The 27,379-nt window shown below is 48.5% G+C and overlaps 1 protein-coding gene across 1 annotated transcript; it reads left to right on the plus strand.

Annotated features, from left to right (window-relative positions):
- Positions 1 to 1,898: 1,898 nt before the first annotated feature.
- On the plus strand, positions 1,899 to 25,971 carry FCRL6 (Fc receptor like 6; the record flags this gene model as incomplete). Its single annotated transcript, XM_082612206.1, is given in 13 exon segments — positions 1,899 to 2,030; positions 9,573 to 9,699; positions 11,533 to 11,592; positions 17,805 to 17,863; positions 17,867 to 17,995; positions 18,597 to 18,782; positions 18,786 to 18,846; positions 18,975 to 19,019; positions 19,022 to 19,213; positions 19,624 to 19,749; positions 23,087 to 23,152; positions 25,738 to 25,769; positions 25,846 to 25,971. Coding segments are annotated over 13 exon segments (1,341 nt in total).
- Positions 25,972 to 27,379: the final 1,408 nt, after the last annotated feature.

A 27,379-nucleotide genomic window follows, 5' to 3' on the forward strand; every position in this document is an offset into this window, starting at 1 on the left:
AGGTTATGATTTTTTAATGCTTTTCAAATGGGAAAGGATCTCAAGTGCGTGTCATCCCTACATGCTAGAAATATGGGCCTTTCCAATGGCAGCTGGCAGTGGCTCCTGCACACCCACTGTTCTGGCTGATCCACTGGTGTCACATTTTACACCTTGGGCTGTTGATCCGGTTCAAAGGCCTACAGGGGTGGTGACTCCCAGTGCTACATTCAGCCCAGCGGCCCAGTATTTTTCCCTATTGTCCCAAGGCCAAGGGGTACCCTGTGAGTTCAAACTTTCCTCCTCAGTTGCACCCCTGCTCCCCAGCCCTCTCTCCCATTACATCTATCCCCTTACCTTTGAACTTGTCTTCTTTTCTCCAAATAGTGTTCAATTTGTCAAATACAGAGGAGCCAAACAGACCAAATGGCATATTCTCCTGTAAGTGGAGGTCAAGGTGTGTGCGCAGGAGGGGTAGTGCCAGGGACGCCAAAGACAGCTCCCACCACGGGAACATGCAGGGTCCTCAGAGGCATCAAGGCTGCTACAAATGCCAGAGCACCCTGGGTCCCAGGCTCTCCTGGCTGACACTCTCCAGCTGGAGACCTGGAGAATAACAGACCCGCATGGGCGCCCAGAGAGCCCTCTCCCACCCCTCACAGGAGGCTTCAGAGCTCAAGGTGGGACTGGGTGGGGAGGGTGCCCTGGGTCTCCAACTTTGCTCTTCAGTCCCGAGGTCCTGGATCTGGCACATGTATTCAAAACCTTCCAGGACAGGAAGGAGGCTGGAAATACATGGAGAGGTCCAGACCCATTCAGGAGTCAGGCTGCTCCCGTGAGAGTTTAAGAGTGACCCTAGATCCACCCCAACCTACTTCTGCTAATCTGATAACCTGGAAGCCACAAAGGAAGTCAATTGGTGGCGGGAGGTGGGGGGATAGTCAGAAAGGAATTAGGGAAATGCAAATTAGCACAAGAAGATATGATTTGATATACATCAGGTTGGACGCACATATACACCAAATCTCAAGATACCAAGGTTGGCGAAGCTAAGGGGAAATGAAAACTCTCAGATTTGCTGGGGGATGTATAAAATGGAACAATAGCCTTGGAGAGTAATATGCTGAGCTCACCTGAAAATTCAGCCACTTCACTTTTATATGTATATTCTGGGCAAAGTCTGCATGTGAGCAACCTAGAAACATGTATGAGGCTGTTCGTTTATTCATTAACTCAACACAGGTTTACTGAGCGACTTCTTTGTGCCAGGCACACTTCTAGGGACTCAAAAGTAAGCATGAACAAAACAAAAATCTCTTGTGAAGTGTGTATGCAACATTGCTTAAATAGCCAACAGCTGAAAACAACCTAAAAATATATTGTTAGGAGGACAGATAAACACTGAACCAGATATACAGGCATCAAGGTAGATTTATCTTGGAAACAATGTTGTGTGCATAGGAAAGAAACCTGCAGGAGTATTACGTACAGAATAGCATTTGTGTAAATAAAAACAAACAATACTATACATTGTTTATGGATACATACGTTATACAAATAAATGGTTTGGATATCAGCCAAACTCAGGATCTTAACTGCCACCTGGAAGGCAGGGAGGTGAAAGAATAGGAGAATTTCAAGTGTAACTGGAATGTTTTATTTCTTAAAAAGAAAACATCTGAAGCAAACATATAGGTTAAAATGTTAGCATTCTATATTTTGCATGTTAAGCATACAGATGTTTCTTTTAGCAACCTAGGTCCTTTTTTGGTTTTAATTCAAGATGGAGAAGTTTTTGTTTTGTACTGCTTTCAAATTTTGGAAAAGGTTTGGAGGAGAGGAGGATTAAGGCCACATCTCCCAGCGACCCAGGGGCTGGAGCCTGCCCTAAATGCACCTCTGGGATCTCATCCTCAACAATGACTACCTGCGGGGCCAAGGGACCGCGAACTAGCGAAAAGAACTGCGTCCAGCAGCTCTTGGCGCGGCCGCCCAGAATCACAGCGAGCTGCGCGGCGCCCCCTGGAGGCCAGACCGAGCTCGGCACCTCTGTAGGTGAGAATAAGGAGCTCCGGAAATGCCCCCGCTGCGGTGGGAGTGGAAACTCTTCAACCGCTTTGAAGAGCAATCCGGCGCTATCTAGTACAGTTGGAAAGGCAAGTACGCTATTATTCAGAAATTCCGATTTTAAGGTTTTACCTTAGAGAAGCTCTCAAATATGTGCCCAAGGAGACGTGTACAGATGTTCTTTGCAGCAGTGTTTATGATGGTCAAAAATTGAAAATGGCACCGTTATCGATCTTGAGGAGAATAAATCAGGTTAGATGTAGGTATCCAATGAAATACTATGCCACTGTGGACATGACAGCCAGAGCCACCTGTGTGAGTGTGGATCCATCCATCTCACAAAGCATGCTGAGGAACTGGGTGAGTTACAGAATCCTCCCACAATAAAACTACTTGCATAAAATGTAACTATGCAAACAATGCTATGTATTGTTGTTGGATACACACACATGTAAGGAAAGTATAAAAACAAATACCAAATTCAGGAGTTACTTCTGGGAAAGAAGGGAGGAAAATAGAATTGGCTAGGAATCCAGAGGTGGGGTGTCTTCACTGTGTACTACGTTATTCCTTTAAGAAAGACAATATCTGAAGCAAATATGACATTTTAGAATTAAATAGAGTGGAGTGGTGGGTACTCAGATGTTTTTTATGTTATCTATTATGCATTGCTTCCTTTCTTTCTTTCTTTCTCTTGATAATCAGGTGTACTGAGGTATAATTTACATACAATAAAATTTTACTTTTCTGAGTGTTTAATATTACACACACACACACACACACACACACCACAGAGAGTGAAGGCAGAGGTGGGGTGGGGTCAGAGCCTCTGAGGCAAAGAGAACAGCAGAGGAAGGCTGCATGGAGGGAGGAGCTGTGGTCGTTAGCAGAGCTGAAGGATCATCCACAGCGAGGTGAGAGAAGTGGGTGGTTTCAAAGGAAGCCGGAAAGAGAGGTAGGGCTCCCCCTGCTGGGCATTATAGAAAGGGCTATGTTTTATTCTCAGTGCAATGAAGAGAGACATTGGAAGTTTTAAGCCAAGGAGTGTTTACGCTGGGTCTTTTTATCTTCTGTGTAGGTCATATCTCTGTGTGAAATGCATGGGAGGGCAAGAGCAGAGGCGGGGAAAAGAATTAAGAGGCTTTCACAGTAATGGAGGCAAAAGATATCAGAAGATCCACTATAATGGTGACAGTAAAGATGGGGAGAATCAGGTGGATTCGAGATATATTTTGGAGAGGAACCAATAGAACTGGGTAATAGATTAGCTGTGAGGAATGACTCTGAAGTTTCTATCTGAGTAGCTAGTGGTGGTGCTTACTGAGATGAGAAAACATGGGGAGGAGGGCAGGGACAGTGGAAGGGTAGTTTGTTCCCACCAAGGAGAAGGATGAAGGATTTTATTTTGGATAAGTTAAGTCTGAGATATTTGTGGATTACCCCAGTGGAGGAGGACAGCCAACGGTTGTATATTCCGGGTCGAAGTCTACCAGAGAGGTCGGGTCAGGTCAGGATTTGGTGTTGCCGTCCACTATTTAAAGCCGTGGGACTAGGGAGACAGTGTAACCAGTGAAGAGAAGTGATGGGAAGGGGAAGGGAGGGGACCCCAGGACTGAACTCTGAGGACCCCTATGTTCAGTGTCAGGTTGAAGAGGAGGATCCAGCAAACAGACTAAGAAGGAGAGGCCAGAGAGCTAGGAGGATGATCCAGGAGAGGGGGATGAGATGGATGCCAAGAAAGAAAAGTTGCTTCAAGAGGGAAGCAGCTCGACTGTTGGAAATGCTGCTGAGTAGCCAGATGACCAGAGGGTAAGGAACGGTCCTTGGGGCTGGCCACACAGGAGTCATTGTGACTGTGACGGAAGCAGGTCAGTGGTGCAGTGGGGGCCGAAGCCAGATCATCGGGGACTGAGGAGTGGGTAGGGATTGCAGAAGAGGACACGGGGAGTGCGGGCGACTCTTTTGAGAAGCTTGGCAGTAAAGGGAGAAGAAGCCTGGGTGGAAGCTGAAGGAGATGAAGAAGGCAGAGGGCAAGGTTTGTTTGTTTTGAGATGATATTTGCGCATGTCCATATGCAGATGAAAAGAACCCAGTGGAGGGAGAATATGGTGGTGGGAGGACCGCACGGAGTGAATGCAGGGAAGACAGGAACGAGAGTGAAATCCAAGCTGCACAGTGAATGCAGCTGAGCCAGGATTCTAACTCAGATCTGTCTGACTCCGAACACCATGCTCTTTCCCAGATACCTCATTGCCTCTTTTTAGTTTTTATTTGCTCACAGGCATCCAATTCCCAGGATCCAGTGCACTGAATCCTTTACCACCACCTTCTCTAAGTACACAAGTCAACAGTCTTCCCATTTCCATCTGGGTTCTGTGTCTACGCAGGGAACTGGAGGAGAAAATAAGCAAACTGAAGAAAATGAAATCTGACCTATTTTATGCATTCTGGATAAATGCATGAAATAGATTATATTTGACAATGGTAAACAGACAACCTCAAAAACCCAATTTATTGCTTTAATTATATATGCTTTTCTTCCTCAATCTCCAGGGAAGAATGTACCTCCTTCCATTTTCAGCCGCTTCTATGGAGCCATTCCCTAATTCTAAGACTGCTTGTGGTGACCACAGGCTTCTAGGCTGCCCTATCTGAACCACAACTGAAAAAAATACTTTAACATGCTACTTAGGAAAATATATGCAAGGAGGAATGTAATGGGTATGTATACAATCAAGAGTAAGGAAATACAGATGGGGTGCAGCTGTGATTCAAAGAAACATAGATTAAATGGAAGCCCCCCCCACCAAAGAAATTGATGATCTCCCATTAGCCAGGAAGGAAGGAATAGAGGTACTGAATTATTTGGATACTAGGCTAACTCAGAGACAGCCAAGCACCTTAGGTAGGGCAATCCCACCCTAAGACCCACTTATTCATGAATAAGAGAATGGAAGTGGGGGTGAGAGGACCTGAAGAAGGGCAGATCAGGTGACAATTCAGCAGCCCTCCAGCTGGCTGTTACTGGCCATAAGCAGGACCAGTAAGAGGGGAGCCTCTGCTGTATCTCAGTCTCCATCCCACACATGTTTGTTGAACCAGGCACTGACTGCACAGCAAAGAACAAGACCAACTTGCCCCATGCCCTCTGAGAGCTTGCAGTCCTGTGGAGGGAATGCACACAAGAGGCGATTACAATGCCGGATGGGTGTGCTAAATGCTGAGACAGATGTATGTGCCCCTCAGCCAGCCTGGGCTGGGGGATGGGGGGTGGTCAGGGAAGAGCTTCCATAGGAATGGTTATGTAAACTGAAATCTAAGACACAACTGGGATTCAGGCAGACTGGCAGTGGGGAAGTGATAAACAACAGAAATACAAAGCATGCACACATGCACGATACCAGTTATCCAAAAGGGTCATAGTATGGGAAAGTTTGGGGCAAATCAGGGTCGTGGCACCCAGGTGTTTGACTTGCACAGCGGGGTGGTGAGTGGTGCTGCCAGCTAACACAGGAAACACCAGAAGAGGACCAGGTTCGAAGGCAGGGGCTGGGTTCAGTCTCGACAGCTGTGCATATGAAGCCTCTGAGACCTCCACGCAGAGCTCTCTGGTAAGCAGTTTCATATCTTTTTTAAAAAATTTTATTGGCGTATAGTTGATCTACAATGTTGTGTTAGTTTCAGGCGTACAGCAAAGTGAATCAATTATACTTATACATATATCCCCTCTTTTTAGCTTCTTTTCCCACATAGGCCATTACAGAGTATTGAGTACAGTTCCCTGTGCTATACAGTAGGTCCTTATTGGTTATCTATTTTATATATAGTAGTGTGTATATGTCCATCCCAATCTCCCAATGTATCCCTCCCCCAGCAGTTTCATATCTTAAATGCAAGGTTATGATCTGCATTAGAATGACAAATATGGGAGTCTGCGTTAGAAGTGATCATTTAAACCATGGGCACAGATGAGACTATTGAATGAGAGACTGTAAAGTGAACAGAGAACAGGGCCTGGGACTTGGGTCGAAAGAACTTTTTCAGAGACCCTGAAGGAGGGAGCAGAGCCTGCTGTGAGTGGGGAGGAAAACCGGGAGAAGTTTCCTGGTGTCCCAGTGTTTAGGGAAGGAGGGAGTAATCAGCAGTAACAATGTGAGCATGAAATCAAACAAAGTGTGAACAAAACCCCACCCACTGGAAATGCTGGAGACATGAAGGAGGCAGAAGCCAAACTGGAGCAGGTTGAGGGGTGATTGAGAGGGGAGCAAATGGAGACTGGGGGATGGCAGAATGCATGTTGGTGCTTCCCAAACCCTCTCACTTTGTGGCACATATAGAAAATTATATATTTTTAAAATTTGTTTTATTTATATATTTTTGGCTGTGTTGGGTCTTTGTTGCTGCGTGAGGGCTTTCTCTAGTTGCAGCGAGCGGGGGCTACTCTTCGTTGTGGTGTGTGGGCTTCTCATTGCAGTGGCTTCTCTTGTTGCAGAGCATGGGCTCTAGGCATGGGGGCTTCAGTCTCAGGCTCTAGAGCACAGGCTCAGTAGTTGTGGCGCACGGGCTTAGTTGCTCCGCAGCATGTGGGACCTTCCCGGACCAGGGCTTGAACCCATGTCCCCTGAATTGGCAGGCAGATTCTTAACCACTGCAACACCAGGAAAGCCCTAGAAAATTATATTTAAATGGAACTTTGGGTAATTGAGTAAGGCTGCTCCCCACTGGAAGTGTGGCCCCACCCAGCTGCCCTGAGGGCTGAGAAGATCAATATCTTATAACACCTGTAACCATTTGAGATACACCAGTGAATCTTAAAACACCAACTGGGAAGTGCTGCCATATTCTACTCTTTGAAGTAGAGTGACTGTAAATGAGGCTTATGGTGAGTGTGGAGTCAAGAGAAGGGTTGCTGGAATGGTTTGGTTTGGTTTGGTTTGGTTTGAAGACAAAAGAGACTTGAGCATCTTTCAGAGCATCTTTCAGAAAGATCCAGTTGAGATGGTGTGACCGTACTCATGGAAGAGAAAATTTCACGTAGCATTGGTGGTACAAGTCTCCTGAGAAGATATAAGTGTAGACCCCAATTTTCACGTGGAAGGATGAGTGTACAAGATATTGTGTGCACAAAAGTGTAATCCTCTCCACAATACTAGAAATCAAGATCATTATTACCTTGTTAGAGATTTAAAATCTGCGGTTAAGCGACCGCTCCCACCCCCCATCCTCCACTTAGTAGGCAGCAGAGCCAGAATTAGAACCCAAGTCTTTGACTCCAGAACTCCTAACAATTATACATTGCCGTACCTTGAAGCTCTTACTATGCTAGGCCTGGAGACACAAAGATAAATTAGACTTGGCTCTTGGCTTTGGGGAGATCACAAACTGGAATTAGAGAAAGACAATAAAACAAATACAATACAGTGTGATGAAATAGGATAATGGAGGCATGAAAAAAAATGGTTTAAAAAGCACAAAGACCATACTGAGTGTACGCCTGTCTCCTCCTAAGCTCCCAGGGGCACAGATGGACTGGGCATTGAGCAAGAGCTAAAAAATAAAAAATAAAGCTTGATGGATAAGTGGGTAGGGAATAATGACCTTTCGGTATTAATAAAGATGCTCTCGTTAGGGCAATTGTCTGTGTAGCCACAGGGGATTGCTGCAGACTTGACACAAACTTTCCCACTGGCCCTTCCAAGTTCTCTCCAGGTCTCTAGGAGGGAGAGGGAAAGAGGTTGATCAGATGCCTCATAGTGCAGCCAGGCCCAGAGCTTCATTCCCAGTCTGGCTCCATCTTCACGGGACTCCTGGTCTTTACAGCTCCTGTCCTAAATTCTAGGCTGTTGATAAATTTCCTCAGTTCTCTCTTTCGAACCTAACTCAGAGAAATGATGTCAAGTCTTTCCCTGGGCCTCCAGTCCCAGCTAGGGATGTGGCTCCAATGCCAGCAGGCTTCATGGCTGAGTACCTTTACACAATTTACTTCACCTCTTTGGGCCTTTCCAGTACAAACTAAGGTTGAGGGAAAGGCTCTGGTAGCTCAAGGCTTCTGCACTCTTTTCCTTACAACAGTAGCTAATCATCAAGCACTTCCCACTTGCCAGTCATTATGCTAAGCTTGCAATATTCAACAAGGCATCCACTAGCCACATGTAGCTATATAAATTTATTTTTATTTTTTAATTTAATTTTTATTTTATATTGGAGTATAGTTGATTTACTAGCTATTTAAATTAAGTAAAATTAAAAACAAAATTTCAGTTCCTCAGCCTCACTAGCCAACCACAAGTAGCTACATGTGGCTAGTAACTACTGAACTGGACAGCCCAGAGAACATCACCACCATCACAGAAAGTTCTAGACAGCATTGTCTAAGTGTTTCTCAAGGTTTTATCTCCTTTAAACTTCCTAACACCCCTATGACGCAGGAGTAATCGTTTGTCCACTTTAGAACTAAGGATTCTGCGGTACAGAAAGGTTAAAAACTTCACCAAGGGCTTCCCTGGTGGCGCAGTGGTTGAGAGTCCGCCTGCCGATGCAGGGGACGCGGGTTCGTGCCCCGGTCCGGGAAGATCCCACATGCCACGGAGCGGCTGGGCCCGTGAGCCATGGCCGCTGAGCCTGCGCGTCCGGAGCCTGTGCTCTGCAACGGGAGAGGCCACAGCAGTGAGAGGCCCGCGTACCGCAAAACAAACAAACAAACAAACAAAAAAAAAAAAACAGGGCTCTTCAATGCCAAGTGATGAAGCAAATTGAGCTGAAAGGTAGAGTTCAGTACATTTTTTTTTAATTAAGAGTATACATTTGCTCAGTCAGTCCATCATCACCTTGAACAAACTCCTACTACTTTTATGATAAATTAAAAAAAAATGAAATTATAAATATAAGCTAAAGCTTTCTTTTTTGCTTGCCAAATTTTCCAATATTATAGAGAATCATTAAAAATTGCTTTATTAGGGGCTTCCCTGGTGGCGCAGTGGTTGAGAGTCCACCTGCTGATGCAGGGGACATGGGTTCGTGCCCCGGTCCGGGAAGATCCCACATGCCGCGGAGCGGCTGGGCCCGTGAGCCATGGCCGCTGAGCCTGCGCATCCGGAGCCTGTGCTCCGCAACGGGTGAGGCCACAACAGTGAGAGGCCCGTGTACAGCAAAAAAAAAAAAACCTTCACCAAGCTCTCAGCATATTAGTACCCAGAGCAAGGATTTAAGCCCAGGTGGGTGGCTCTGGGGCCCACCATGCTGTCTCCACGCCCAGAGCTGCCCCTAACCCCTGCTATCTACCCTGCCCTTCCCTCTTACCTCCTAGGGGTGGGGCTGAATCTTCCCATTCCCCAGAAGCCATTGTCCCTTACCACTGCTCTCCTGCCAGCTCACCCTGAGGAATGAGGGCCTCTGGGCTTCAAGCCCCTTCTGGCTGAGAACCCCCGCTCTGTTATCCTCCCCACCTCCTTTTAGCCCCTTATTTCCCTTAAAGTATTAGTGTTACGGGTTTTAATCCCGCCAGCCCATCCCCGTCTTGATTCAAGGTGAACCTGGGTCTGGGAAGAATCCTAACCTGGGAGCAGCCCTACTTCCTTCAGGTGACCTTCGTCCCCAAGAAACGAGGTGCAGCCAATTCAGCTCAGAGAGCCAACTTCACTAACACCTCTGAAGGTGCAACCAAATCTTACTCTGCAGGGGTACAGCGAGAAGTGGGGGGCTTCATACACTCAAGCTGGTGGAACCCAGTGAAAGTGGAAGCAGCCAGCGGCCGAGGCTTCAAGGGTTCTGCCTGCAAAGCACCTCAAGTGCTTGCACGCTAGACCGTTTGTGGTTGTCCCGTCTCCTACCTTAGCTGTAGCCCACGTTACCCTCTAGACCTGCAGCTGAACAAAGTTAAAGACAGCTAGAGTCAGGAGATCTGTTGGAAAGAGAACGAGAGGAAAATGTATAAATGTTAACATCTTGAGCTGAGCCAACAAGATATTCGATTCCTACTTTACTTCCTCACTCCTTTTACCTCTCTCCCAATCAACTGAGTCTCAAAAGAATTGCCTGGCAGTGCCAGATTGGTTTCCCATTTCCACTGGATCAGAGAATCTCGGGCAAGAAAACTTAGAAAATTCACCCTGTCCGTTCCTGCTTTCAGCAGTAAGCACAGAAAACTCCAGACTACAGTATATGAAACTTCTCACCCAAAGACTTCCAGGAACAAGCTTACTGTCAGAAAGTGCTTCCTGGTATGTTACCCACCTCTCCATGCTTCACCTTAAACTCACATGTTCAGTGCTCAGAGGATGTGCGGGTTGGGGAGTTGGCCTCCTTCTCTGTTGAGAGACCAGTAGCTTCCAGTTTTTAATCTGTTACAAGTGATGCTGCTATGAACATTCTTGCACCTGTCTTTTGGTGCCCACACATGTGCATATACGTAGGAGTGAAAACGCTCGGTCATCAGGCATCTATGTGTTCAGTTTTAGTAGATTCTGCCACACAGTTCTCCAAAGTGGTTGTACCAATTTATATTCCCTGTGGAAGTGTACGCGAGTTCTAGTTGCTTCACATCCTCACCAGCACTTGTTTGTCAATAGTTTTGGCCATTCTTATGGGGGCTGTGGTGGTATCTCACTGCAGTTTAAGTTTGCATTTCCACGGTGATTTATGAAGTCAAGTTCCTTATCCTGTGTTTATTGGGTGCTTGGATATCTGCTTTTGTAAAGTACCCATCCAAAATATTGCCCATTTTTCTAGTGGGTGGTCTGTCTTTTTCTAACTGACTTGTAGAAATTCTTATATTCTGGATACAAGTCCTTTTTCAGCCATATGTATTGAAAATACCTTGCCACCCTGTGGCCTGCCTGTTCACTCTCCTAATGGTGTCTTTTAACGAATGGTTCTTCTCAAAATAATAACCTGACAGTCTTAAAGCCTCAGATTCAAAACCTCCAGCCCCATTCTACCCCAACCTCATCAATCCCTGATTCTCTCCTGAGCTCACAGTCCTGTGAACTCTTTTCAGGATTCCACTTCTCTGCCTCATTGCAGTGTCCAGACACATTTCTCCTTGAAGAAGAGGGTACCCTGGAGAACTAGACGTCACTCGGGGTGGGGAGCGGATGATCTTAGTGTTTCTAGAGCTGTGCTACCTTCCAGGCTAAGTGATGCTGAGGCCAAGCAAATTCTGGCAGTCTCTGGGTCTTTCCATAGCCCTGTCCCACCCTAGTTCCTAGCATGAGCTTCTTCAAACCACAGAGAGAGCATCCAAAAGTGCTTGCTAGTCGCTTACCTGACTCCTTTATGCTTTACGGTCAAGAAAATTCGTTGGTGTAACACTCCTTCTACCAAAGAAGAAATACCAATTTGAGCTTTTAAAGTTTCTTCCCCACTTCCCGTATTTAGATTATCAAGCACTAACACCACCCACGTCAGAGGGGGTCACCCACCCACCCCTGTGCCTGTGGCCTAGATGCTGTCCCTCCCAGTCTCACCCCTGCCTTCAGTCTGCCCCAGGTTCCCTCCTCCACGCCAGGCCAGGCCCCACGCTGCTCTGGACAGTTGCACTGCTCTTCGGTAAGTCACCAAGCGCCAGAATCCTCTTCTGAGCACCAAAGACTGTAAGTCGTTCCTAAGACGCAAAGTTCCTTATTTCACCTTTCCTAGTTCAAGTGGGTTATGGCTGGAGCTTGAGACAAGTGCGTGCACATGGGCATGCTTGAGAGTGACGGGGATGAGAGTGATGGGCATGGAGACATAGGGGAGTCCTGGTGTTCCCTATCCCATTTTCCTGGCTCCTGGAAGGGTAACCCTTCGATATATCAGAGCTAATTTAGGGAGGCAGAAAATCACATGCTGAGACCCAATGACACCTTTACCCTGTGAAATCGGGTTAAAATATCCATCAGGGCTATCTTGAAAGGAAAACGATATTATAGAAGGGAAGGAGGCTGCCAGAATGTAAGAGAAGAGATCAGGGAAATGGGAAGAAAGCAGTTCCGTGCATTTCTGTCAGCAACAGGAGCAAAACATGGGGTTTTACAAGGAGATATGTTTTTATGAAGCCTCAGCTTTTTCTTAGAACCAGTCAACAATGACTGGGCTTCACACCTGGTCAAGAGGTTTATGCTCTAAGTATCCAAAGCCCCCTTCAAACTGACCATTCTTCTTCTGCCTACATCCTCTGTCTATTGTGGAGGGTGGTGGGGGTGTTCTGCTTTGGGTCTGACTGGTCCATGGGGACCGATATGAAGGTTCAAATCCATTCTTCTGAATCTATACCAGTCTCCTTGCTCTGAGCACCCTCGGACCAGTCACCCCTGCCAATGACTGCAGGGACTGGTTTCCAGGCAGAGGATTGTTGTGGGGTGAGTTACTTGGCTCCCCCAGGCTCAGCTCAGGCTCGGCCCAGGCTCGGCTCAGGCTCGGCTCAGGCTCAGCTACTGTCCCCTGCTACACTTAAAAGGAACAAGTCTGGGCATATAGTGCTTTACGGTTTCTGAGTTGACTTACTTTTTGTTTTAAACTTGGTCCCAGAAGCTTGTTTGTTTTCATTGAACCAGAAAAGCAAAACCATTCCTAAATACACTTGCTTCCTAGACAGCGTTTGTGGGCGTTTATCCCCTGGGAAGACAATACCTGTTCCACCTAGGGCTCTTCCTTCCCCGACATCACCATGTTGCCCTGTGTGTTCTATGAATGGCCGTTTGGACAAGTGAGAAGGTCAGTGCTCACGTTAGTGCAGGGACAGGATGGCCTCGTGCCCAGATACACTCCAGAGGAGAGGTTGCCAAGGGCAAATCACTTCCTTGTGAAAGGAACAGCCCTTGAACTTGACTAGATAAAGTCTAAGAGCTTCCCAGCGTGTACCCCAGGATCTGGATGGGAGAGAGCAAAGGAAGAGGGAGGGAGAGTCAGTGACTGGCTGACTAGTGGACAGCGTACGGGGAACCCAGGCAGGACTGAGTCACACCTGATGCTCACAACCCCAGAAAGCCAGCCTAAGATTCAGACCCCATGGCTAAATATGTAGGAACGGAGTTACCATAAAGGTAGAGCTGCTATTTCCTCTCAGATGTGGACAGAGAGACAGAGAAAACAAAACACTGAGTACCTACTTTGTAGTACATACATTATCTCATCTAACCTTCAGGACATTATAGGGCAGGGGTTTTTTATCCCTATTAAACAGTTGAGGAAACTGAGGTTCAAAAATGTTTAAGAAACTTGCCTAGAATTACTCTGCTAACAAGAGCAAAGTTACCCTGGTAACAACGCAAACCCAAGTTCGTATGATGTCAAACCCCATGCTTTCTCCATTCTACCTCACTACCTCTAGTCTGGGTATAGTTGGATTCTAATCAGGTAAAACTAGAAAATAAAATTCATTTAAAGTGCCTGGCAGGACATGGTCACACAATAAATGGTGCCTATTATTATTATTGGCTATCAGGGATTCAAGAGGCTAGAAGCCCTGACATTGGACATGCTGGTACATGGCTGTACACTAAAGATGTATTTAAAGTTTAGGAGATGAACCTTGATCTTCCTCTGAGCTGGGCATTAGCCAGTTTCCCTCTCAATACTGGAACCCACCCCCCATGTGCAAACACAGCATCTGTGACACACGACCCTCCCAGCTGCACGGCAGCCACAGCTTGACAAAGCAGCATGTTCCAATGTGGTAGAACTCGACCGTGGCATAGTTCCTCATGTTGAACTGAAACCTGCCTCTCTGATCTAACTTCCGTGAATTAGTTCCACTTCTGCCCTATGAAGTAACAAGTCTCTCCCTTCCTTTAAGCTTAGCCCATCAAGTATTTGAAGGCCACTGTGTATCCCTGTGTACTCTTTCTCGTCTTTCTCAGATAAATGTCTTTCAATCCCTCTAATAGGAAATGGTTTCTAGACTCTGTTCATTGTGCTAGTCTGCTTGATCTTGATGGGCTTTGTCAGTGGGCCAGGAGCTGGGCTTTCTCATCCCTCCCATAGTGGCCTGAGTGCCGAGTTCAGTGGAGCTGCTCCCTGAATCATTCGGGACTCTGTTGTGTGACTTAGCGTGACAATAGCTCAGCTATCTCATCACACTGTCACCTCATCTTCAGCCTGCAGCTCACTGAGGCCCTCGGGTCTTCTTTATAGGAACTGCTGTAAGGAGGTGTCGCCCACTCTGTCTCCAGTTGGCGGCTGTCTTGATTATACACAGTGGTCCTGCAGTCACAATCCCAAGGTCTTGCCGTGCCCTGGACAGCAAGTCATCAGGATCTGGGAACATGAGCTCATTTGAAGTGCCTATGCTCCCTGGATGCCTTCTCTTTTGTTATAGGCGTCAGTCCCCTCAACCCTGTCTGTTCATCGCTTTGTAGCTGCAAAATCATTTTCCAGGGGAGAAGAGAAAGGAAGGGGAGGCATCACTACCCAGTAAGGTCTTACTTAGTCACTCTGAGGTCAGGCCTTCTTTCTGCTTTCAGTTAATGTAGTAACCACTTTCCCAGGCAGAGGGTTGATACAATCTATGTAACTACTCTGTAAGGGAAAAAAGACTATTATCTTTTCTGTTATACAGACAGAACCAGGAACTGGAGGCTCTTTAACTTTAAACAACTTGTCCAAGGTCACATAGAAAGAGATGGATTCATGAGTCTAGTCCAGGTCATCTGGTTCCAAAGCCTGCATGCTCTCCATTACACCAAGCTCCTAGAAGAAGATGTGTTTAGCATGGAGGCCTGGGGAAGATGGAGGGATGGAGGGATGGTAAGAAAGAGATTCTGCACACACTGAGAACCTGCAGGTGAGCTAACCCTGACCTGAGTAGGTAGAGAATGTGTCCCAGGTCATGTGGACAGTGAGGATGACAGCCTGTGAATGAACATGCCAAACATCTGCTGAGGCGGTCTTCACCCACCCCCTCCAAGGCCATTCTTGCATTTCTCAGGGTTCTGCACAGCACCCAACAATGAAGGGCACAGGTAAATGCCTGGGACAGGCTGGACTGACTGCACTCAGCCCTACACCATTCATCATTTCACCCCGTGCCCCAAAGCCCAGAATATGCTCCACTGCTTTATATCCAACTGTGCCCCTAAGTTTAGGGTCCTCCACCCCTTGGGCTGATCACACCTGCCTCACTTCATCTGTCATCATTTTGTGGTTTGGCCTCTCTTTCCTGGCCGCCTATTCTCCTCAAACGTTGGTTCCTCTAGAAGCAGTAGTGCAATGCATACAAAGTGCAACACGGTGTGTGACACGCTGGCCTGCTGACAGTTCTCTCATCTGTCCGAGCTGCCCGTCCATGTCCCAAGACCTTTTAATGATTACTCTTCCAGGGAAATCTCACCTCTTTCCTCTGATCACGCCCATACTCTATTCCCCAGAGCTCTGTGGACAGATGGACCACAGGAATCAGGTCCTGCCTTTGCTGTCTGAGTTCTTCTGTAGGTATAAATTAGACCCTCAGCACATTAGTGTAAGAATCTAGTTCTATGTTTTCTATTTTTGTTCCCTGCCCCGCATGAGTGGGCACAAAGGAAAGCATTCATGCATCTATTCAGTATATGCTTGTTAAACACAGACCATGATCCAGGCACAGGCACTAGGCATAGGTAATACGTCAGTAAACAAGACAGGCAGAGTACCTGCGATCATGGGGCTTACATTCTAGACAGAGGGAGACAGGTGATAACAAGTAGGCAATTTAATGATAAGATAATTTCAAACGGTGATAAGTGCTCTGATGATAATACAATAGGGTATTGTAATAGTGATGGAGGAGAATTCTTTTGACTGGGGGCCCCCAGCAAGACCTGTTTAAGGAGGTGGCATTTGAACTGAGATAGGGTAAAGGATTCTAGGCAGCAGGTCCACTGTAAAATTTGAGTGACTGAGTGGCTGGGTGGCTGGATGTCTGGGTGACTGGGTGGTTAGGTGGTTAGATAGTTGGGTGGCTGGGTGTTTAGTGGCTGGGTGACTGAGCAGTTGGGTGGCTTAGATATTTATGTGCTTAGGGGGCTGGGTGGTTGACTGGTTGAATGGATGTTAGCACCCATTTATAAGGTGACAGTCCTCCTCCTTGTCAGAAAGTTTTTTTCTGCTACTTAATTGAATTCTATCACTTTGTTCTCTTGCAGTTCCCTGTGTTGGGAAAACTGGTGAGTCTTGCCTATGTCTCTTTCATCTCCAAGTGTGTCTCTGGGCCAAAACTTAATGGACAGGGAAAAGTCAGGACCATTGGGTCCCCCAGAAACATCTTCAGAGCAACACCTGCCTAGGCTTCTTCCTCAGGAGTCTTCACTAATTCCCAGGAAGAGGAGAAAGCCAGCACTCTACTCTCTCAGGCTGCGGATAGTTATAGGGTGACTCAAGTCCCAGAAGAATGGCTCTAGGCCACTATCCGGCTCCCTTACAAGTAGCAATGGCTTCAGTCTCCTCCTCTCAGTGTGGCTCTGGAGCTCCTGTAATCTCCATTCATCAAGGCTCTGGACTCCCTTCCATCCCTCTAATGTTCAAAGAAGCAGGCATCTTTCTCTGTGGATCTGCCTTATTTCTCCCTTGGCTACCTTTGCCCTCCCGCCCATCCTGTCCCACTGAACTCCATGGAGCCTCTGTCAAGTAGGTGAAAACTCTGGCCTAGGAACATCTTGACCTCCAAGGACATGTTCTGTGTATACCAGGGAGGGAAATCTAAACCAATAGTTAGTGATGCTAGAAAGAGCAGCCAAGGAAGAAAGACCCATTATTCAGCTATGATGTGAGCATCGTTACCTAGTCTAGGGGGAGGGTAATGGGTTCTAGGGATCCAGGTGGATCCAGGCAAAGGCAGGATGTTCTGGGGCTCTCCTCAGGGCTCCCTATCTGATTACTCATCATTACTCCCAGGCTCCTGAGGCTGTCTGGGATCAAAGAAGTATGTCCTGGGGCCAGGCCAGCCAGGGATTGCCCTGCCGGTGATGCTGGGTCCCCAGGAGCCCTTTTCTTGTCCATGTCAGGACATAAAATGCATTTTAGAAATGAGGACAGAAATGACAGATCCTGCACCATGACTGTGGTGGAAATGAACCTCACTGCTGGGAGTGCCGATGGAGGCTGGGCCTGGGGAAGCCTGATGAGGGAAGCAGGAGGGAGCGAGCCCAGGCCGTGGCACATCCAACACCCACCCCTCCAGCTCCTCTCTGGTGGACAGGGGTGCAGCTACCATCAGAGGTGGACGCTGAAGAAAGAGCTGCACTGGAGTCACCAGAGGAAAAGAAACCAATCTAGGGGAGTGAGAATCTAATAAGGAGGAATGAAGCAGAACAATAGGTGGAAGGAATCCAACTTGACTCAGGCTTGTCAAGGTGGCGGAGGAAAATGCAGTATAAAAGGAGACAAGGAGGGGGACTTCCCTGGAGGTCCAGCGGTTAAGACTCCGCGCTTCCACTGCCGGGGGCACGGGTTAGATCTCTGGTCACAGCCAAAAAAAAAAAAAAAAAAAAAAAAAGGAGACAAGGAGGGTAGGAGGGAAAGAGGCCAGAGAGAAGGCACAGGGAGAGGAGGGGAGGGGAGGGGGGAATAGAGGAGAAGGGCAGAGGAAGGAGAGAGGAAGGAGGGGTGCAGGAAAGCAGAAGCCCTGCCCTGGTCTGGCGTGAAGGGCTGGGAGACAGTGACAGCTGTGAAGGAGCTGACCAGGAGCCTCCATCCCGGGGAGGGGTTGGGGGGAAGGCTGCGGGGGAGGCATTGGGCTGGGGGACAGAGGGAGAAAATGGACTGAGGGACCTGCAGCTCCAGGGTGACCCTGTTCCTGTGTCTCACAGCCTGGCTGAGCCTCCAAGTGCAGCCAGACCCCGTGTTTGAAGGGGATATCCTGACTCTGTGATGCTGGGGAAGGAGGGATGGAAAATTCCTCCATCTCTCTAAGGGCAACCAGACTCTGTCCATGGGAACAGCAACAGTGAACAGCAGCGGCCGGTACAGCTGCACTGGACAGGTGACATACATGCAATATGTGGGCAGACGAACCTCAAGGACTCTCATGGTTCAAGTCCAAGGTGAGTCACAACTTGGGGGACTGGGGGGAGCGGGAAGGGTGCTGCTCAGGGGTCTTGTCTTACAGGTTGGCAGCTCTCTGGGCAGCGCCCTTCTCTCTGGCTTCCCCTGATGCTGGGCCAATCTGCAGGGCCCTGAGATGTCCAGGATGCTGTCCACATGCCCTGCCCCCCCCCATGGGGCATGTCTGGAGCCAGGGAAGGGGGGGAAGATGCCCTGTGGGGGAAGGGAAGAACTAGCCCTGCTGCTCCCCCCTTGAGACCCTGAGCCACACCCTTCTCCTCTGGGCACTAGGTGACCTTTAAGGCCCTTCTGTCACTGGCTTTCTGGGACCCCAGAGGGGCTCAGGGCTGTGGGAGTCAGTTCAGAGCTGGTGTGTGGGATGAGAAGCCAGGTGCTGGGAGACAGTGACGGCACTTCCCACACGGCGCAGGGCAGGGCCTGGGATGTGCCGAAGCTCAGACCTCACCTCAGACTCTAGGGGCCTCGCTGTCCAGGACTCCCCTCCTGAGCCCTGGGCGGCCTCTTCCCAGAGCTGTTCCTGCCTCCTGTGCTGACAGCCCACCCCTCTCGTGAGCTCCATGGGGGGAGCCCGGAGCCCACTCCTCGGTGAGGGGAGCCCGCGGTCAGCCTGGCAGCTCCTCTTCTCCTTCCACAAGGAGGGCCACACCCTGCAGGACAGGGGCCTCCATCCAGAACTCTGCATCCCAGCAGCCGAGGAGGGAGACTCCGGACTTTACTGGTGCTAGGCGGCCCTTGAGGGTGGCTGGGTCCAGAAACAGAGTCCCCAGCTGGAGGTCAGGGTGTGGGGTAAGGAGAGGATGGGGAGACCCTCCCCAGGGGCCTGGGCAGTGGGGTCCCCTGGGAATGTGGGGAGGGATCCCCAAGGGAGGAGCCTGGGGGGTCCCGCTGACCCTTCCAACTGTATGCTGCCCCTGTTCCTGTGTCCTGTCCTCTGCTCACCTTGAGACCCACCAGCCGAGTTGTGGAGCTCCTCCCCTCCGATCCTCATTCTACCTCAATGGGGACACCCTGCGGAACCACGTGGCTCCCCATGGTGGAGCCGTCTCCTTCCTCTTCCCGGTGATGTCAGAGCAGAATGCTAGGAACTACGCCTGCAAGGCTGAGAACAGTGTCTCCAAAGAGACAAGCAAGCCTGAGACACTCTCCGTGGATGGTAGGTCTTGTCCCCCAACTGGGCTGTGAGCCCCAGCAAGCTGGCCAGGGTCAGATCTCACTCCTCTGTGTTCCTCCCGCCATGCTTCCCACAATGCTGGGCCCAGAGCAGGCACTGCATGACTGACTGAGCATGGAGCCCGCTTGGAGAATCTGTCCACTGAACCTGGCAGGGAAACAATGAAGTCCACAGAGAGCGAGGGGCACCATGGAGGGAGGGCCACATGGTCATCCATGGAATTGCCCATCCATGTTGACATCCTTTGATCCGTCCCTCATTCCCACTGGCAAGGCTCCTTCAGGCCAGGTGGTTCCCGCTAATGCCAACCACTCTGCCTCTCCTGTGCCAGTCTGGGGTGCATTTGTTAATTTCATCCTCAATGCTCACGGTCACCCCTACTCACCTCCCAGGTCCTCGGGTCTTATCTGCCCCCACTAGCATCAACTGGCTGGTTCCTTGGCTGCCTGCAAGCCTGCTTGGCATGACGGTCATTGCTGCTGCACTTCTAGGGTATTTCAGACCCTGGAGAAAAACTGGTCAGTAACTCTTTTTGGCTTTCTTGATTGCAGAATCCCTATGCCAGGCACAGCCCAGCCATTGGAAAGCCAGAGCCTGACAGGACCAACTGCTTACTTCTGGGTATTGGGAGGAGGAGGGACTTTTCTTCACACATCATACAAAGGGGCCCCAGGGGGGACACTTAGAGCTTCCAGAACTCACACACACAGACACAGTGTCTCACACGCCCACTCACCCAGAGAGCGCACAAGCACACTACTGCACACTGGGGCATGAATAAAGGCACAAACAGGAATTCTTTCAAGCCAAACGAGGTGTAGATCAGTGTCCTTCACGTTTGGAAGACAGCCTGTGGCTGTGAATATACTGAACAAACCCAAGGCCTCCAGTTCTCTCGTTAAAGTCAGCAGAGCTCTGGTCTGCTTAGTGGAGGAGAAAGAAGACATGAGAACTCCAGTGCACATGCATGCTCATTCATACACACTTCTGTGCCGTGCTGGGCCCTGGGTGAGAGTCCATGTCTGTCAGATCATCAGGAAGGAAGTGTGGTGGAGAGCACTGGGGAATAGCCCGGTCCCAGCACTGCTATTTACTAATTCAGTGACCTTGGGCCAGTTCCTTTTAAGTTTCACTAAATGTCTCCCTCTTGGGATGTTGTAAGGTCTGAGTTAATGAGGTGACATCTGTCTCATACCTGATGTATTAGCCTGGCACTGAGTGGGTGCTCAGTACATTCTCTTCTGTCCTGAGCACATCACCCCGGCAGGTTCCCAAACTGCCTTTGCCCCTGTTATCCATTCTGTAATTCCTCTGATCAGAGTCATAAAAAGTTTAGCTAAAATTCAGATGAGAGAAATTCTATAGGGAGAGAATTCTATAGGGAGAAATAAGTGAAAATAATCAGATAAATGGCATTGCTAGCTCACCTATTGGTTTTGAAATTCCAGACTCTCCTCTTCTTCCTGTCATGGTTATGATAATGAAGCATGAATGTTGGCTTTCAAAGCAATCACCTTTGGTGGCTACGGGTTTATTCCAACTCTAACCCTTGTTTGCCTGGGGCTATGTTGAAGGGAATGGCTCCCAGTGCCAAAGCTATTTGGTGCCAGTTTATTCCTAGGGCTTCAAATCCACCTACAGAAGTTCAAATCAACCTACTTCTTCCTCCCTGGGGCAACATTTTTATTTTCCACTTGCCAAGGGCAAAAGTAATTGTTCTCATAGACCTCCAGCTAGATTTGCTTTTTCAAGTTTGCAGCTCCCTCAGTTAAGGAATTTGTGATGAGTTCTGAGAGCTAAGCCAGACTGTTCTTTGAGGAAGACCACCCAGTCCTGCAATCCAAGTAGTCTTCCCTGACCATCAGCCAGGATACCTGAAAGCATCTCTCCCCAGCCCTAGACCCACTACGTCACCAGGCACCCCAGTTAGGGCTTGAGCCAGGCTCCGACTTCCTCTCCCCTTTTTAATTTAGCAGCCTTTGTCCATCTAACTTCTCATCTCTCCTTTTCTTTAGTCTTGAGTCTAGATTTCATCAAGGCAGGCCAGAGTTGCTCTAAGGTATACCTGTGCAGTGGGAGAAAGATGGAGACAGGCCCAGAGTTAAATGAGGAAGCAGCTGGAGTAGGGGACCATGAACTGAAGATCTGTGAATTCTACCACCTCTGCACCTGTCATAAAGCCAGCCTGGTCTCAATAGCATGGGTATTTCTGCCCACTCACCTCTGGGTCAGAGAGTTAAAGGCAAAGCAACACAGTACAGCCATCTCCCTCCCAGGCCCAAACAAGATGGTGGAGGAACAGTCACTGGTGAAAGATCTTCAAGGGGAAGATGCCTTTCACAGGGAGCAAAGGAGCGTCCCTCTTCATGTGGCGATTTTGCCTCCCCACCCATTCCCACTCCCCTACCCCACCCCCACTGCCAGTCTGGGAGCACCTGGGCTCCATTTTGTTAAGGAACCTGTCTCTCATGAAAATAAGACTCCTGGTGGTGGGCCTATCATCTCAGAAGCTCAGGGGCACACAACCTTCCTTAGAATGTCACTCAGAAAACCACCTTCAGGCCCAATTCCATAGCCACACAAGAGACACAGTCCAACAGCTTTTTTCTCCATGCCCAGCTTTAGAAGATGCTTAACCATTTCCAGACAGCATATCCATTCCTCAACAAATACAAATGTGCCACCACTGAAGATATTCCACAGACTGTATCTCTGAAGGCAATGTTCAAAACATTTTGACCAATTATGGAATCACTAGGACAAGGATGTGGTCATACAGGAGGTCTACTTCAAAGTAGCAGTTACTTAAGTGTGCAAGTTCTGGTTGTTTGCTTAAAAGTGTTCATTTCATTTCCCACTGTCACACCTCCCATAAAACACAGTTCCATCAAATTCACAGAGCTCTTCATGAATGGAGACTCAGAAACACAGCCTTGACAAATGAGCATTAGAGGCCTCTCTGAGTCTCCACAAATGCCCTCTTGGTTTTACAGGAGGAGCCATGTCCAAAGGTGCTACCTGACAACTCTGATGCTTTCTTGCTGTTAGAGCTAATGAATATTTCTTGGACACCAGGCAAGGAACCAGGTGTTCTAACATCCACCTGTGACCCAATTCCTATCCCAAGAGGTCATTTTTAAAGTTCTGGAAACGCCTGATTTCACAGAGGCAGCATGCTAGTGGAGAAAAAGTGTACACACTGGATTAAGATTCTGTCTCCACCACTTTCTGTGTGACCTCGAAGAAGTCACCTCTCCCAACCTCAGTCACCTCATCTAAAAAACGGAAATCACAGTATCAGCATTTGCAAGGTGGTTGTGAAGAATATCAGACACCGAAGATTTAGGTAGGTGGGCTTTAGTGACATCCAGCTCTGTGCTTGTCCCTGGGTTAGGAGGTTTGCTATTAAGTAGACGCTGTATTTGAATTCCCTGGCCCTGTTTCTGGCACATGGTATGTTGTCAAAGTTATTAGCTTTTCCTCCTTCTGAAAAGCAGCCTGACTGGTGGGTCTGGGCCCTTTCGATGCAAGGATGTGACCCATCCTTTCTGACCCTGCTTCCTCCCAGTTTGTGATTCCCATGGAGCCACCCTCCCCTCTGGGGTATTTTTCAAAGGAAACATCCCATAAAAGTTAACCGTGTCCAGACCTGTGAATTAACCCTCATTAACAAACCAGCCTCAGACCTCTAGCAACCTCTGCTGGCATTCTTTTTTTTTTTTTTTTTAGTTTAATTTTTTAATTTTTTATACAATTTTTAAAGGTAACTGACATTCTTTCTCTCAGCCTCTCTGTCCCCACTGTCCAGTCTGCTCTCTGAGGGCGCTCAGTGAATTGTGCCTTTGCATCTCCTAGGGCCCCTTCCACCCCGGAATCTGCCCCCAGCCGTAGGTGGAGAGGAACACCCACTGTATGTCAATGGTAAGGACTTGCAGTAGCACCAGTATCTGTCTATAAAGGCAGAGAAAGGCCTCTTAAGGGAAGTCATAAAAAAGAAGGCCTCACGAGCCCGAGTCTCAGGAATCAGTCATCTGGGGAAGGAAACAGATGGCTTCTGGGGAGAGCTTAAGGGGCCAGTGCATGGAGCTGGTGGTGGGAGAAGGAAGTAGGAAGGGATCCCAGCCCCCAAGAGGGAGGTTTAGACCAAGGGTTAGCAAATTTGACCATGGGTCAAATCTGGTCCACCAAGTATTTTTGTAAAGAGCATTGTATATGTGTCATGTGTGGCTGCTATCACACTACAGAGCCAGGTATTTTCAAAACCTAAAATATTCACTACTTTTTTTACAGAAAAAGATTGCCAACCTCTAGTTTAAACAATGTCAGGGCTGGGGAAGCTGCTAGAATCTGCTGCAGGGGTCAGGCACCTCCTGCCAAGATGGATATCCCACATTAATAACTGCTTCCCACTGCCAGTTATCACCATAACAGCCCCTGATTAGCTTCCCTCCATATGTGTTTCTGGGTCCTGAGGTGGGAGAGCAGGTGGGTCCTATTCAAGCTGCAGCTGCGTTCCTTCTTTCAGTTCATTGCCAGAATGAGAACAATGAAAGGGTTATCTACGCTGTGGCGCATACGATCCCAAAGGAGAGTGAAAGGTGAGTGATCTCAGGTCAAACTTGACATCTTTGCTCATGTAAAGGGGAAGTTTGGGGCCTAGGGTGAGGTATCACTACCACCATCATCACCATGACAACTGTCATCACCCTGACCACCAACATCACCATGACCGCCATCATCACCCTGACCACCAACATCACCATGACCGCCATCATCACCCTGACCACCAACTCACCATGACAGCCATCATCACCCTGACCACAGCCACCTTCACCACCACCACCATCATCTCCTCCTTCACTACCACCATCACCACAAACAGCGCTATGTCCACCATAATCACCATCATCTACATCATATCCACCACATCTCCACTGTTACCATCCCAACTAGGGAGGAATTTTTTTTTCCCTTTTCTGAGCACTGTGGAGCAACAAAGGAAAAAAAGAAAAAGAATGATACAGTTTGTCTTTGACCCTCAGTGTAAGTCTAAACAGGACAGTCTCAGCTCTAAGAGGGAGCCATAAAGACCATGAACCCCAGCCACAGATACCAGAGTCAAGATGGCAGGCACGGGGAAGGCTAGTCCACTCTCTAACAGACAAACAGGCAACGTGGAATCATGGGAGGAGTGTGGGAGTCAGTCAGAATTGAGTTCAAAACTTGATTCTATGTACTCACTGTGTGCCTGTGGACAAGTTATTTAAGCTCTCCGAGCCTAATCTATAAAGTGTAGATAATGCCTACTTTGTAAGATTATTATAAATGGCTAGGAATAGAACATGAATCCATAAAGATTGTCTGGTATGCAATAGGTGTTCAAAAATAGGAAGCTTGTTTTATGTCTTACCTGTGCTGAGATTTCAATTCCTGGTCTGTAAAATGGATCTGAGTCAGTCTAGGGACTCTGCTTCCACCCATAAAGGGCACTAGGGAAAGTAGACAGCCAAGAAATCTCTTGGACTCAGGGCACTTCTCCCAGGACCTGACCGGTTGCTGGCCAGAGCATGGCCAAGCAGATGGGAAAGCACACGTGGGCCCAGTTCCTTCCTGAGAAGAGTCACAATGAGGACCTAAACATAAGAAAGGATAAAAGAAGCCAACCTCAGACTCTATGGTTTTCATTAGCAAAATAAGGAAAAAAAGAAAATATGATCCTTTTAATCCTAGCAGGCAACAAGGGTGAAAGCATGATTCAGGGCAGGGGTGGCGTCTGGGACAGTCTGCTTGCAGCTCAAGCTCTGAGCAGGCTTTCCCTGTTGCGGGGGTGCAGGGATCTGAAACCCAAAGTAAGGAGAGCCGTTATGTTCCAAGATGCATAGAAGAGGGGATACTGGAGTTTTTATCAGTGGGAGAATGTTTCACGTTCACAAAGATTCAATATTTGCCTACGCTTCTGCTTCTTATGGAAGTGACTGTGGAGAGTGATTCACCTGGCTGAGCCTCAGTTTTCTCATCCCACTGTGAGAAGGCATCAATACCCCCTACTTGGCAGGACTGATGTGAGATTAGATATACAGAATTATACTTCTGTTAGCTGTGTACTAGATAGATCAGCTATATAATTTTCACACCTAAATGGTTGCCTGGTGCAGAGTGGGTGTCTAATGGAGGAGTTATTCTAGAAGTATCTTGGGCACCTTCTTGTCCCTTGCTTCACACTGTAATCCTGCAAGGCAGTCACTGTCAACACCACCACCCTTTCCTGGTTGAAGCAGCTGAGACTCAGAGGCCAGGTGACTGGCCTCCGGTCACACAGCTGGGGTCTCCTGATTCCCAGGCCCACCTGCTTTCAGCTTGAGGGTGGGAAGCCCTGAGAAGTAAAAGGGGGAGCAGCACCCCACCCTGGCCGGCCCGTGCTCTCTGGAGGAAGGTGCCACGAGGAGGTGGGAAAGGGACACCCTGTGAACCCAGTGCCCTAAGCTTAGTGCTGCTCTTCCCCACAGCCAGGCCTGCCCAGTCAGCCCAGCAGGAAAAGGTGAGATGGGACCCCTGCTCTTTGCTTATTCTCTGTGTGACGTCTGCTTCCTCACCCTGACCTGACTCTCCCACAGGACATTTCTGTCATCTACGCTGAGGTGAGACGCCCTCAGCTCAGTGAGGTTCCAGCCAAGGGGCTGAATAGAAGAAGCGGGACCCAGCAAGATACCATTGGTGAATGCGAGGGGGTCCTCTGCTAGTGATGGCATCTCCTCCCCCCAAGACACACAGCCATCTGCAGCCCCCAGCGCTCCCCAGGAGACCAGGGGACCCCAGCCTCTTCTGTGGTCCTCCAGTTCCCCAGCCCAGCAGCCAGAACCCCCGTTTGTGGAGCACATCAGAAAACTCTGTTACCCCTTACATGTTTAAAAAGATACATGGTTGTAGAATCTATTTGTTAATAAAGGTGTATCAATTTGTTTCATATTGTTCATCAGTAGCAATCATTTGGGTTGCCTGATAATTTGGTCTGGTTTATTCAAGGAGAATGGACTCCCTGTGGACCTGACTGGTGATGAGGGAGATGAGAGGGTGAGGAAGAGGAAGAGTTGCCGGGGCAGGGAGTGGGAAGGGAGGGGAGTCCCAGTCCAGTCCACAGCCAGAGTGCTCAGTCAAGGATTATATGTTCGCGCCTGTGAAGCCCTGGCCCCAGCTTGCAGGCCCCTGCACTGGAATCACGGAGAGTGAGGTCCGAGTTACCAACTCTGGTACCCTCCTCCCCTAGCAAGAAGTCTGCTCGTGCAGAGCACTCTTGGCCCCTCAGAGCTGCAAACATCTAGCATTTCCCCTTGAGCTTATTAGAAATGCAGACGCCAAGATCTGCTGAATCAGAATCTGCATTTCAATAAGATCTCCAGGCGATTTGCATGTACATGAAAGTTTTTTTTTAATCATCTTTATTGGAGTATAATTGCTTTACAATGGTGTGTTAGTTTCTGCTGTATAACAAAGTGAATCAGCTATACATATACATACATCCCCATATCTCCTCCCTCTTGCCTCTCCCTCCCTCCCACTCTCCCTATCCCACCCCTCTAGGTGGTCACAAACCACCGAGCTGATCTCCCTGTGCTATGTGGCTGCTTCCCACTAGCTATCTATTACATGAAAGTTTTAAAAGCCTGGTCTACCTCCAAAATACATATGTCATGGAAGTAAATCAGTCCACTTGCCTTCGGGAGCTTAATTGCCTGTGGTTCTGCTCTGGGTAAAGACAGTGGATAAGGCAACCCCTGCGAGCCTTTTTTCTCACTTGTCTTCTACTCCCTTTTCTCCCTTCCCTCCTCCCATCCCAACCCTTCATCTTCCTCATCCTCCTGTCTCTGTCATCACCAGTCAAAATCCACAGTCAGAATACACCAGGGTCCCCTCCCCTTTGCCTCCTTGGTTCTGCCAGGATGACTGAGAGGCACACACCGTCTAGAAGCACAGGGTCTTCACTGGTCAATCAGGAAGCACCCCCGACCCTAAACCCCCACCACGCCCTCTGTAAATGAGTCGCCCCCTTCTAAAAAGTGAAAACAGACAAGACAGCTTGTGAAGATGGAGACTGGGAAAGAGCCAGCCCTCCAGTCATCCCCACAGACCACCTGCTTCCTGAGCTTTCAT

Source organism: Mesoplodon mirus (genome assembly GCF_964341445.2).
Source record: "Mesoplodon mirus genome assembly, chromosome: 3".
Lineage (NCBI taxonomy): Eukaryota > Metazoa > Chordata > Mammalia > Artiodactyla > Ziphiidae > Mesoplodon > Mesoplodon mirus.